At 48.7% G+C, this 13053-nt stretch overlaps 4 protein-coding genes across 4 annotated transcripts; 2 read left to right on the top strand and 2 right to left on the bottom strand.

The window, feature by feature from the left end:
• Positions 1–1519: 1519 nt before the first annotated feature.
• Positions 1520–2176, bottom strand: LOC308147785 (claudin-22-like; the record flags this gene model as incomplete). Its single annotated transcript, XM_080520118.1, has 1 exon — positions 1520–2176. The coding sequence occupies one exon, from the start codon at positions 2174–2176 to the stop codon at positions 1520–1522; it is 657 nt and encodes a 218-aa protein (XP_080376244.1).
• A 2300-nt stretch (positions 2177–4476) lies between these two features.
• dph3 (diphthamide biosynthesis 3) lies at positions 4477–5897 on the top strand. The gene is made up of 3 exons (XM_080519526.1): positions 4477–4645; positions 5064–5138; positions 5274–5897. The coding sequence occupies exons 1-3, from the start codon at positions 4538–4540 to the stop codon at positions 5346–5348; spliced, it is 258 nt and encodes an 85-aa protein (XP_080375652.1). The 5' UTR covers positions 4477–4537; the 3' UTR covers positions 5349–5897.
• LOC308147784 (pinopsin-like) lies at positions 5363–9191 on the top strand (the record flags this gene model as incomplete). The annotated part of the gene is made up of 6 exons (XM_080520117.1): positions 5363–5470; positions 7324–7765; positions 8044–8369; positions 8447–8680; positions 8756–8860; positions 9159–9191. The coding sequence occupies 6 exons, from the start codon at positions 5363–5365 to the stop codon at positions 9189–9191; spliced, it is 1248 nt and encodes a 415-aa protein (XP_080376243.1).
• Positions 9192–9383: 192 nt separating this feature from the next.
• LOC308147783 (uncharacterized protein) lies at positions 9384–11745 on the bottom strand (the record flags this gene model as incomplete). Its single annotated transcript, XM_080520116.1, has 3 exons — positions 11625–11745; positions 9878–10861; positions 9384–9796 (listed from the first exon to the last, which is right to left on the bottom strand). Exons 2-3 carry the CDS (start codon positions 10857–10859, stop codon positions 9384–9386), a joined length of 1395 nt encoding a protein of 464 aa, XP_080376242.1. The 5' UTR covers positions 10860–10861; positions 11625–11745.
• Positions 11746–13053: the final 1308 nt, after the last annotated feature.

The following is a 13053-nucleotide window of genomic DNA, read 5'->3' as shown; positions in this document are numbered from 1 at the left end:
TTGGCAGAGCGTGGCAGTGTTTCCCTATTTGACTTGGTGATGAGAGCCACAGGGAAACAATGTGAGGGTGAGGACCGCTCTTCCTCCACCTCCTCCGTCCTCCAGCTACGTTTTCCCAAACCGCGGCTCTATTGTCCGCAGAAGGAAGAGGGTAATTAGAACGAGGCGGAGGGCTGCAGGTCTGGGCTTTCATGTGGTCTGCGCCGGGCTGTGTGTGACTCTCTGGGGTTCAGGCATCTCTGTGAGGACCGGCTGGTCCACCGATCAGCTCCACGGCATCAGGTCACACAGGCAGACGTGAGGATTCTGGTTGGAGAGACGAGTCTGAACACTCCTTCAGACAGTCCTCCCAACATGACGCTCACCAATGTTCCAAGACCTTCTCACACTTCAAAAACCAACAAACCTTTTAAAATGTCCAAAGACCAAGAAGGCAAACCGCAGAGAACCGGTCTGGTCTTCAATCCGGTTTGATTCCAGACGAACCGCAGACGTTTAATCTGACTGATAATGAGCCAGAGTGGACGGTTGCCTCGGTGACAGTTGTGAGACGGTTGCCGTGGAGACAGCTGTGTGGCGTTGCCTTGGCTACGGCGACGGTGAGATCACATTACACTGTTGCCGTGGTGACAACAGTCCAGCTGCCGGCCGGCTGCCGATGATGAAGGAGCGTTTTTGTTGAAACGGAAACAACAGCAGCCTGTTTGCCTGCCGCCGGCCAATCAGATGGCTCGGAGGAACGGCGCCGGGACATCGATGATGTCGCGAAAGAGAGCATGTGGCTTCCTGTCTCGTGTCCTTAAAGCCACGCCCACTTAAAAAAAAAAAAAGTGATCTGACCCTCCAGGCTTCTGGACTGTTGTGAACTCCTCGGGGTCGACAAACAGAGACCGAGAAAAGAAGCGGTTTCAACCAGTTTGATTTTTATTTGACTTTATTTACAATCGTCTGCTGGTCACCTTCAACATTCACCATCAGTGGAGACGCGTCTGATTGGACCCCGAATGATTCTAAACACACCAGAACATTTTAATGCAGCTCCAAACACCAAGAGCAACGTCTGGAACAAGTCGAGTAAGAAAACGTGCAGAACACAAAAGACACGGAGGATAATATCAGGAACGCAAAGACCACAAACATGGAGAGCACAAAGAACAGAACTTGAGGAACATGGACAAGATGAAGAACAAGAAGATGAGGAAGTGGAGGAGGAGGGTGAAGATGTAGATGATTGTGGATGTTCAGATCTTTCAGCTGAAAAAGTGTTTGAACAGGAAAGAAATGAACGGGAGAGAAAGTTTCTTCACCTTCAAACTTTGAATCAGTTTCAGAAAAGCAGCGTTTTAAAGCAGCAGAAGGAGGAGGAGGAGGAGGAAGAGCTGGCCTTCACAGTTCAGAACTCTTTGGACAACCTTTGGTTTGAGTCATAAAATGATTTGAAGCCTCCACGTTTGACCTCTTGACCCTGCTGGAGCAGCTCTGTCTGGACGTCGCCGAGAGGTGAACTCCCTGTCCTCGCTCACACGTACTCTGACCGGGTCCGGGCGGCGTGGCGTCCCGGCGGCACCGGCGCCAGCGGGATGTGTACGGCGGCGTGGCAGTCCCGGTGGCGGGCGCAGGACGCCAGCAGCAGCGCTCCGGCCAGAAGGTGCAGCAGGCCGGCCGTCCAGCCGCAGAACAGCGCGTCGCCGAACTCCCAGCGGGGAACCATTTCGGGCAGCGTCTCGTCAAAGAAGCGCACCACCGTCAGGTGGGCGATGTAGGACACCGGCACCAGCGCCAGCACGCCGGCCGCCAGGCTCAGCGCCCCGCCCGCCGCCTTCAGCGCCCTCTTGAGGTGGGCGCGGTGCGGCCGGCAGCCGTTGACCAGACGCAGGCCGGGGATGGGCAGCAGCAGGCCGAGCAGGCCGGCGGCCACCGCCGCGCACATGAGGATCCGGGCCAGCAGGATGTCGGGCGGCAGGCCCAGCAGGCTGTTGTAGGGCCGGCACTCCATGGAGCCCAGATCCTGGACCACGCAGGTCTCCCACAGGCCCAGCTGGTAGCTCTCGGTGGGCAGCAGGTCGGTGGACAGCGTGAGCCAGGTGGACATCAGGGTGGTGGCCAGCGAGCAGAGCCAGGCCCCCGCCGCCACCACGACCCCCAGCAGCTCCACGGTGCCCGCGCTCAGCTCCATGACGATCCGAGTGCCCCGCAGCCCCGCAGCCCCGCAGCCCCGCAGCCCCGGCCCGGCAGCTCCGAGCCACTCGGACCGCCCCCCCCCCCCCGCCCCAGCGCCGCCTCTGATTGGCCGGCGCGGAACAACAGCAGCGCTGTGAGGTCGTCTGCAGGCAGGATGTCGTTGGGCCGCAGACGGGATGTTATCGATGCCCACGACTCCCACTGAGAGTCTTTTGAAGTCCACTGCTTTGTCTTCCTCCCTCCTCCCTCCTCCCTCCTCCCTCCTCCCTCCTCCCTCCGCCCTCCCCCCCCCTCCGCCGCCTCACAATCGCCCGGTTTTCCCGCCGTCTCTCGCCTCTTTTGTGCCGCTGATGGACACTGAGAACTCAGGAAACTGCGGCCGTCGCCATGGAGACTCGGGACACAACATGTGGAGGGATGCGAGTTAACGAGTTTGGTCTGGACTTTGATGAGGAAGAGAAGCAGTGATGAAGCTCCCCGAGGAGATGTTAAGGCGGTTTTAAAAGACGTTCCTTTAAGTGCATTTGTTTGTGTTAAAGTTTTCTTTTGTCTCACTTCCTCTGAGGAGCGTCGAGGAGAAGAGCTGACAGTGATTGTTTTTGCGACGGTTTTCTGCTTTACTCTGCAGAAATCTGTCAGAATCTATTTATAAGTCTGCAGAGTTCAAATCAAGTTTGATTCTCTGAACTGTACACAAATCATGTCTAATCTTGTTTTTCACTTTCTTTTCACTCAGATTTCCTTCCATATTTTGATTTATTGTGTTACAACAAAGAATATATATATTTTATTATTTAGATGTTTTTTAGGAACAGTGAGCATCGCTCTTGCGTCAGTGTGGCAGTCGCAGCTTCTAATACCCTGCAGTATATTGGCGCTAAGGGAGATGGATGGATGTAGTAAATGGAGTCTGCAGCTCCCCCAGGTGGGAATTTGAGCATCATCCAGGTGGATGTAATGACCACATGAAGGATGACTTATGATTAAACCTAATAAAATAGCAAATAGCTTGAATTCATTTTCGTTAGCTTTATTCAAACTATATAAGGACATTTTTTTGATCTATTTTTTATTCAAACCTCAATTTTTATCATGCAAATGATAATACATTGACAACTTCAAGAAAAAAGCATGTATTTAACTGACAGGAGCAATAAACACAAAAAACATACAAATGAACAAACTAAAAACGTACATATATGGCTTTATTTATTCCCTTGGGATAACTATTTTTTCCGCATTGACTCATTCCATTTCTAGACTGTGGAGGGTCACCACGTTACAGCTGAATGGGGTCAAGGGTCATTGTCACAGTGGTGATCTGTCTGGTCTAAGAATTGAACCTGCAACAGAACTGAGGTCCACTTCTCTAAACTGTCGGAACTACTGCTGGATGTCTTTTTAAATAATCCTCTCCACTACATATACATATATTTATACATGTGCAAGTACACTATTACCATTGGTATTATTATTATTATAAGTAAACTATTACCATTGGTATTATTATTATTATTATTGATATATATATATATATATATATATATATATATATATAGTTATAAATATTGTTATTGTTATTTTAGTGCTACCATATTGTTATTGTTATATTATTGCTACCATTATTAGTAGTACTATACACGAGTATTATACACTATTGCACATTGTTATTATCTGTATTATTGTTATTATTATTATATAATGTCTACTTCTAATGGTTCTGCCACTGCACCTTACTATCTATTTATCTTGCTTTTATCTCCTGCTTATTTCTAAGTGCCCATGTTCCGTTCTGTGTTTTACTTTATGTCTTATACCCAGACAGTTTTTATCTTTTTATTTTTTACTTTTATTTCTATTCTATTGTATTTTATAATATTCGTATGTACCAGATTTCTGCAACAAAACAATTTCCCTTCGGGGATGAATAAAGTAATTATTTATCTATCCATCTATCTATCCATCCATCCATCCATCCATCCATCCATCCATCTATCTATCTATCTATCTATCTATCTATCTATCTATCTATCTATCTATCTACTTAAAGTTTTTTTTGTATTAACATTTCCATTTTTTTTGCAATTTCAGATAGAAACGCATTAAAAAGACAGCAAAAGTAATTTGAGAATATTTATATTTATGTATGCTTTCTATGTAATCACAATTAATCACTCCAAACTACTTCTTTCGTGAAATCACCGTAAATTAAATGATTTATGTTGTCGAGCTGAACTCTACGTCACTAATTACGTCACACGCAGTCAGCTGAGCCGGTAAAACGTCATCAGCAGGCGTCAGACGGTCTCAGCGTGGCTGACAGCAGCGCGCACGCCTTGGGGCGTTTTCTGACGAAATGTCGGTTTTTCACGACGAGGTGGAGATCGAGGACTTTGAGTACGACGAAGACACGGAGACGTTTTACTTCCCGTGTCCGTGCGGGGATCGGTTCGCCATCACCAAGGTGGGTCCACCGGGAGCTAACGGATGCTACACGTTAGCATCTGTGACCAGCTCAGAAGAGGAAATCTAAACATTTAATCTCTGACATTCACTACTTTCTCGCTTTCCTCTCGGTTTTATTATTTGGTTTTATTTTATTTACAGTGTTTCTTTGAGTTTAGACTTGGCCATGTTGATTCCATAGTAGTCGCGGGATGATGACGTCAGTTAAAGTAAACATTTGACATTTCTTTAAATTTGGATTAAAAATCTTTAACATTAGTCACAGTTAAGTCAGATTAAGATAAATTGCTGTGGTAGGTGTTCCAGTAACTCCAAAAATATAACTTGGATATGATTACACAAGCTGTAATTAGCCAGTACAAAATAAAGTTTCTCCAGTTTTTCTGGGCAGGTTCTGATGTTTTCTTTTCTTGAAGGAGGACCTGGAGAATGGCGAGGAGGTGGCCACGTGTCCGAGCTGCTCACTCATTGTTAAGGTCATCTATGATCAGGTAAAGTCTTTGTAACCTGCTCAGAATCAGAGAAACTTTAAAGCGTCTGGATCACAGGATTCTTGTCAGTGTGCGTTCGGTTGGGAACACTGATGGGAATTGATCACGTTCTTCATGCTGTGGTCTGGTTTTCAGGAGCTGTTCATGTCTGGAGAAACTGTCGAGGCGCCGCCGCCGTCCGACTCCAAACTGCAGCTGGCTGAGGCCTGACGAGACGCCATGTGATGTCACAGTCCACCGGGGCGCCTGGTGAGACGTCCTGTCCTGATGTCGGGGACGGCACGGCGACGCTGGACGTCAGCCGGAAAGAAGTTCCTGTGAAGGAGTCCCTGGTTGGTTCCGACTCCTGGTGGAGAGGAATCAGCTGCGAGCAGCGACGCGAGCAGTCATGTGTCCTCCAGGGACGACCAGGAGGAACCACAAGCTTCTGTTTGTGGTGGCGATGATAACGGCAGCATTGTAGGGAGGCAAAGCAAAGAGCTTTTTGTGGAAGTGTGTGGCATTACTGCAGGGTAGGCAAGCCAAAGTGATCAGTTTCCATGAAGCTTAACAAGAGATTTTTATTAATCCACATAACTGGAGTGTTTTAACATTGTTAAACAATGAAATGTGTGAAGCGTCTCAAAGATGAAGGGTGTTGGAGCCTGTAGTGATGGTGGAGTTCAGGATGAGAAAAGGGAAAATGTTCATGTCGAGGAATAAGATGCGACTCGTGTTAGTTCTTGAATAACATCATGTTTAGTTGCACACTGAAGTCAAATAAAATCCAAACATGCCTCCTAATTCTTGACTTTGTCGACTGTTTCCTTTCTTGAATTTGTTTCTCAGGTGTAAATATTCAGTTTTTTTCAGCTGGAAGAAAATATATTATAAACTCCTCATGCTTCTCGCTGTGTTCTTTCTCGAAGTCGTTTGTCCCAGTTTCAGGGTTTTTCCTGTGAGATCACCTCCTGTCAGATGACACACGAAGTGTCACATGACACCACGACAGGTGTGTGATGTCATCATAGACGTATCAAGACAGAAATGGGAGCAACGGATGCCCCAAAACAGCACATAACTATACACATGCATAATGCAACAACTGAAAACTGCACAGCACTAATACACAAAAACATATTTAAGTTGTAAAAAAAAACACAAAACACAGACAGAACTCGAAAACCAACAGAAAATACAGAAAAATGTGCATGAAAACTAATAACGAGATAAAAACAAAGTACTGAAAACATGAATAAAATTCACAGTGGTTTAGAGATCTCTGCTCTATTATTCCCTCTGCTGGCCAAAACGACACACTGCATCTGGTGCAGGTACTTCGAGGAGATGTGGCCACAAAATTTTTTTTATAAAACGTAAACATGTGGAGATAAGATAAATCAACCTCCTCCTGAACATCAGCAGTGTCTTGTGCCCAGCAGCGTGCAGTGTGCAGTTCTGGCCAGCAGAGTGCAGCACAGAGCAGCACCTGCTGCAGGTCCAGGCCACCTCAGATTGTTCTCAGCTTTTGCGTGTTTGTGTTCGTTTTTACTGAATCCTCTGTGTTTTCGAGTGACGTTTATGCTTTTTTGGGGTGTTCGCTACGAGTTTTGTTGAATTTTTTTTAGTTTTGTGTAGTGTATGTCTTTTTTTTGTTTTTTTTAAGATTCTGTTTCACGTTTGTACTTTTGTGGGGCATCAGTTGCTCCTGTTTTTGTCTGGGTGCCTCTATGATGACATCATCACACACCTGTTGTGGTGTAGTGTGACACTAAGGTGACAGGAGGTGATCTCACAGGAAAACCCCTGAAACTGGATCAACCTCAGGTGAAGGAACCTCGAGGCAACATGGAGGGAAGGGAAGCATGAGGAATATTGATAATAATCACGTTCCTCATGAAACAGAATCACTTGGACGGTTTTCTCCAACATAAATCCCCAATATTGATCATTTTAAGAGCATTTATCTGAGTTAATATGTTTTTCTCTTTCATTTTAATCTGCTTCATTGACACCAAGGGGAGTTTTGTGTTTTAATGTGTTAGTGTAGGTTTAAGCTATTTTGTGTGTCACGTAAACTCAGGGGAGAAAAAAAAAAGTCATCCAGGTGTTTTAAATTGTGACGAATCAGCCAATCACAGCCAACCTTTCACTGTGTGGGCGGGGCTTCTGTCACACCTTAATTAAGTCGCGTCTCGCGCTCCAGGTGCGCTCTCAGTCCCGGTCCGGGTCTCATCTCGGTCCGGGACAGGAGTCACCCTTGGAGCGCGCGCGCGCGCGCGCCCCCGTCATGTTCTCACAAGCGAGCGACGTGAACGTGAGCCATAACGCGAGCGCGCCGCCGCCCGCCGCGCGGGACTGGGGCGACGCGGCGTCGCTGCTGCCGCGCGGCGGCCTCCAGGCGATGTCCGCGGTGCTCGGCTGCATCCTCGTGCTCGGCTTCCTCAGCAACCTGCTCGTGCTCGTGCTGTTCTGCCGCTTCCGCGCGCTGCGGACCCCCGTGCACGCGCTGCTGTTGAACATCAGCGTCAGCGACTTGCTGCTGTGCGCGTGCGGCACGACGCTCAGCTTCGCCTCGAGCGTGCGCGGCCGCTGGCTGTTCGGCCGCGCGGGCTGCTCGTGGTACGGCTTCGTCAACTCCTGCCTCGGTAAATAAACTTTGATTTCTCACAATTTAAAACAAAGTGCGTTCTGTTCACTTATATATAAACAGTATGACATTAAATGAATATCTAGGCGTGTTTTTCTAAATGAAGTTTTGGGAAGTTTTATTACAGGGGGTGTCACGTTTTAACTGTATTGTGTTTTATTCATATTTGCCACAAATCGTTGAATTTATATTGCTTTAAGTTTCAAGAAGAGCTTCTTTAAACTATATTTAGGAGGCGGTTCCTCCATCATGCTGACTCCTCCCCCTCCTCGTCAGGCATCGTGTCCCTGGTCTCGCTCTCCGTCCTCTCCTACGACCGTTACAGCACCCTCTTGGTGTGCAACCCGCAGCCTGCTGACTTCCGGCGGCCGCTGCTGGCGGTGGGCGGGTCGTGGCTGTACGCCGGGCTGTGGACGGCGCCCCCCCTGCTGGGCTGGAGCAGCTACGGTCCGGAGGGGGCGGGGACCAGCTGCTCGGTGGCGTGGCGCGAGCGCTCGGCCAGCTCGCGCTCCTACGTGCTGTGTCTCTTCGTGTTCTGCCTCGGCGTGCCCGTCCTGGTGATGGTGTACTGCTACGCCCGCCTGCTGCACGCCGTCCGACAGGTGGGGGGGGCGGGGCCGGGGGGCGGGGCCTGCACACTGAAGTATTTGTTCCTCAAACCCTGGATTTGGTCTGTCAGGTGGGGCGCATCAGGCGGACGGCGGCCCGCCGTCGAGACATTCACATCCTCTCCGTGGTCGTTACCACGGTGATGTGCTACCTGCTGTGCTGGTTGCCGTACGGCGTGGTGGCCATGATGGCGACGTTCGGGCGGCCAGGGCTCGTCAGCCCCGTGGCCAGCGTGGTGCCCTCCATCCTCGCCAAGAGCAGCACCGTCATCAACCCCGTCGTCTACATCCTGATGAACAAGCAGGTGAGCGACGCTCCGGAGGGGCAGGGATGTAGAAGCACAGCTTTAAATGTCAGTTTCTTCCTTCTTCCGTCCCAGTTTTTCCGCTGCTTCCTCATCCTGTTCCAGTGTCGCAACCCGCTGAGCAACAACGGACCCTCGCCCTCCTCCAGGTCGGCCATGATGAAACTGCTCCGCCGCACGGCGAGGCCAGAGGGACCTGGGACCGGCAGACCAGGAAACGCTCAGTCCAGGTCTGGACCCACTGAACTCTAATGAACACTAAAGGGGCGGGGCCACACTGGAGCTCCGCCTCCTGCAAGACCACGATTAATTTGCATTTCTACCAGTGTGATGATTTCACCCCTCCGCTAAGTCCAACAACTTTTACTATTTTTATAAAACTGCTGCCAACAAAGTGCTCAGTGAGTTCTCAATAAAACTTTTATTCTACTTTTCCTGGTTGAGTTTTCATTTTCATTCTCTCGTTATTTGTCCGTAGTGCCTCCTGGTTACTGTTGACTTCTGCTGCTAGAGAGCAGAATGAAGCGACATCGATTACTTAGGTCTGATTTGAAGCAGCCAATGAAAGAAAACGGTTGTAAAAATTAGATTTATTGATGTAATTTCAAACATGATTTCTAATGTCATGATAAAACACGTGATTTCTGTCATTTCTAACATGATTTGTTGTTTTCAGGGTTAAAAACATGTAAACAATCGCTCCTCAAACTCCGTAGTCCTCGTCATCCTCATCCTCTTCCTCCTCTTCCATCATCTTCATGGGTTTCTTTCGCTTCCTCACAGTTCTCTTCTCGTATTTCTCTCCTTCCTCCTCATTCTCCCCGTCCTCCTCCCCTCTGCCTCCACCCGCGCCCCCGCCCCCTCTCCCGGAGGCTCTGCCCCCGCCCTCCTCCTCCTCGCCCTCCTCGCGGGCGTTGCAGCGGCTGCAGTGTCTCCTGAAGCCGCCCAGGAAGTGGGACCTGAAGTAGCAGAAGGGGCAGGCGTAGCGGCCGGGCCGGTGCGTCGCCTTCACGTGCTGCTGCAGGCGGCTCGGCAGGAAGAAGCTGCGCTTGCAGTCCTTGCAGCTGTAGGGCCGCGCCACGTCGTGGGAACGCATCACGTGACTGATGGCGAAGCCTGCGGGGGGGGAAAGCACAGGCACATGAACACACGCACACACACAGTCTGGTTACCGGTTCCCCACGGCTCCTCTCTCACCTTTGAGTTTCGTCTTCCAGCCGCAGATGAGGCAGACGAAGCGGCTGGAGGCGAAGCGCAGAACTTTGGCCAGCGCCTCCATCTCCGCCTTCAGCTGCTCGGCGCTCAGCCCCACCGGCATCTCCTCCTCCTCGGGCGCCAGCTGGTGGTCCGCGGTGTCGGCGGAGTCGCGGCGTATGGCCTGGGAGGCGAAGGCTTTCGGGATGTCGTGTTTGTGCACCACGTGGTTGACGGCCAGCGCCTTCAGGCGGTTCTTCCAGCCGCAGATGACGCAGCGGTGAGCGCCGACGGGCTTCTCGCGCCGGACGTCGTCTGGTTTCGCCTCCTTGGAAACCGCCGCCTCTCCTGGAGGTTCGCTGCTGCTGCCCAACGGAAGCTTCCCTCCCTGCACCTCCTCCTCCGCCCTGCTGTTACTCTTTAGTGCATCTTCCTTCCCCTTGATTCCATCCTCCTTTCCTTCCACCTCCTCCTTCTCAAGTTTATCCTCCTTTCTCTGCACCTCCTCCTCCTCTCCTCCCTGCTCTCCGTCCACAGTCTCCCTGCCGAGTTTTCGTTTCAGCTCCTCCTCCTTCCCCTGCTCCGCCTCCTCTGGATCGCCGCTCCTCTTCCTCTTCGGCGCGCGCTTGCCTCCGTCCTCCTCGTCCTCGTCCTCTTCGTCTCCCTTCTCGCTGCCGTCGTCCCCCGCCTCCCCTCCGTCTTTCCCGTCGGTGCAGTGCCTGGAGATGATGTGCTTGTAGAGCTTGGTGAAGTCCCGGCTGGTGAAGAAGCAGACGGTGCAGTGGTAGAGCTGGGCGCCGCTCTGGTACATCAGGATGCTGCCCAGACGACCCACGGCCACGCCGTCCAGGCTGGAGGGGTGCGACGTCGCAATGTGGGTGAGCTGGTGGGCGTGGCTCCTGGAGAAGTGGCCGCAGTGGTGACACTGGAGGTGAGCCGCCACTCCACCTCCCGCCTCACCTCGAGTCTGGATCAAGACCGACATCACTGCAACACAACAAATAAACACTGTTAAGAACTCAGCTCTTCAGCTCAGGAAACATTTTCAGCATTTCTTTCGTTTAATGTTGCTATCAGCTTACCAAATAAGCCTTTCCAAGTTTAACAGTTGTAAAATTGATTTGCAGGTTAAATGTTGGCCAAAGTGAACAATACGTAATTCTGGTACAAAAAATTTAACAAAACTGAAAACTATAATATGAAATTAGAATTGAAGCATCTATTTCAAGGATTCAAGGATTCAAGGATTCTTTATTGTCATATCAAAAAGAAATGATACGAAATTTGGACTCAGGTCCCGGTAAGCCAGTAATAAAATATATAGAGCGTAAAAATATATACAAATATACAAGAGCAGAAATGTAAAGTGTATTTCGTTTGTTTGGTGACACAATCCCTCTTAAAATGCGTATTTTCTATTCTATTTCATCTCAATCTGCTTATGTATACGTGTTTAATAATAATGCAATCATTAGGAAGTAAACTAGTTTATTAACTTTTTCGCATTTATTGTGTAAATATTGATTTCGTGTCGATGATTGGAATTTCTTCTGTTGACATTTCAGGGATAAATTGTGAGAACAAAGACAGTGAGCATCGTGTAGCTCTGAAATCTGCCTCCTGAGTATATATTAATTTTAATACGTAATGCGGACTGTAATTACACCGCAACAACGGGAATCGAACCCGCTACTGCGTTAATATCAATAACGCGCACAGGTTTACAAGCTCGCATCGATCGACGACATACCTGGTCGCTGGATTTAACCGTCATCAAACTCCTCGGGTGTAAAACTTGTCACAGAGAAGCGGTCTGGTTGGATTAAATTAATTAAATTGATCGTTTTGCCTCCACCTCCTGACCGTGGAAGCGGCAGCGGCAACAAGCCCTCACTTCCGTGTTTTCCTCCCGGACAACCAATCAGATCGCTTTAAGATGACCAATCACAACGCGACTTCAGGTCCGAGTTATCGCGAGATTTTGGACAAAACATGACGGTCACGTTTTTCTTTAATTGGAGCAGAAAAACTAAACAAACAAACGAAAAAACAACAAACAGACATTAAAGTGTTTATTCTTCAGAGTAAGTATGTGAATAATATTCCGATGTGAATCCTGGACTGCTGCCAATCACCAGAGACTTAAAGTTTAATGCGGATCAGTAATGAAGGTTCAGTATCTGGGTTACTCTGTGACTCTGTAAGGACACTGCACCACTCTGATGTGATTAATGAAGCTATTTCTATCCACAGGAGTAAATACCTGCTGAGGAGGGACACTACAAGTCCCGTCAGCCACCTGCACCAACATCACCTTCAATACCTGAAAGTAAGGAGGGAAGTAACTTTTCTTACATTTTGCACCTACATTTTACTTCTAAAAGTTTGTAGTACAAACTCAGAAGATGTTTTTCTGCAAAGGAAATCACATAATGTTCAAAGTCTTCATTCCATTTCTCCCCTGGAGCATTTTTAACCATGTCAGGAGTTGGTTTTCCATTATTTGAACAGAAAAAGCTTGTATTAAGTTTCTGAGCAATCAGCTGCACTCATTAATTCAGTTATGGTTTTGATTTCATGATGCTGCCGATAGGAAACGAGTTCTAACAGACTTCTTTTATTTCGAATAGTAAATTTTCCGCATCTGCCTTATCAGATGATTGTTTCTTAACTCCATAACGTTGCAGAATAATAACTGGAATTCTGGAATCACCAGGGATTGAGACATCATATTGAAAAAAAGAGTGTCTCCAAACTTGTTTAGGATGAAAAAGAAATCCTATTAATGAGGTCAAAGGTCAGTGATGGAGAGGGGAGGGAGCTGGTGGGTGCAGGTTTGGGTTGAGTGAGAATTGGTTTGACAGCAGAGAGGAGATCGAGAGGGAGGGGGCTTTTCTTTGGTGAAAGGATAGAGGGAGGGGAGTCTCAGTTTGAACTTGTGTTTTTCTCCAGTCTCTGTGAGCTGACACACACACACACACCCACACACACACACACACACCCACACACACACACACACACACACACACACACACACACACACACACACACCCACACCCACACAAACACACAGGTACCTTAAACGCCAGGCGAGGGAGAGCGAGGACGACATGCGCTGCTTTAAAGGTGAGAGAGAAGTTTATATGTAGGTCATTAGTTATTTTACATTGTGGCTCTGC

Source organism: Blennius ocellaris (assembly GCF_963422515.1).
Source record: "Blennius ocellaris genome assembly, chromosome: 24".
Taxonomy (NCBI): domain Eukaryota; kingdom Metazoa; phylum Chordata; class Actinopteri; order Blenniiformes; family Blenniidae; genus Blennius; species Blennius ocellaris.
Note: the sequence above shows the minus strand (reverse complement) of the source record. Positions and strands in the feature narration are given on the sequence as shown.

Coding starts and splice junctions, on each gene's coding strand:
- dph3 (XM_080519526.1), top strand. CDS start 4,538: ATGTCGGTTTTTCACGACGAGGTGGAGATCGAGGACTTTGAGTACGAC. Junction 4,646..5,063: donor ATCGGTTCGCCATCACCAAG/GTGGGTCCACCG, acceptor CTTTTCTTGAAG/GAGGACCTGGAGAATGGCGA. Junction 5,139..5,273: donor TTAAGGTCATCTATGATCAG/GTAAAGTCTTTG, acceptor TCTGGTTTTCAG/GAGCTGTTCATGTCTGGAGA.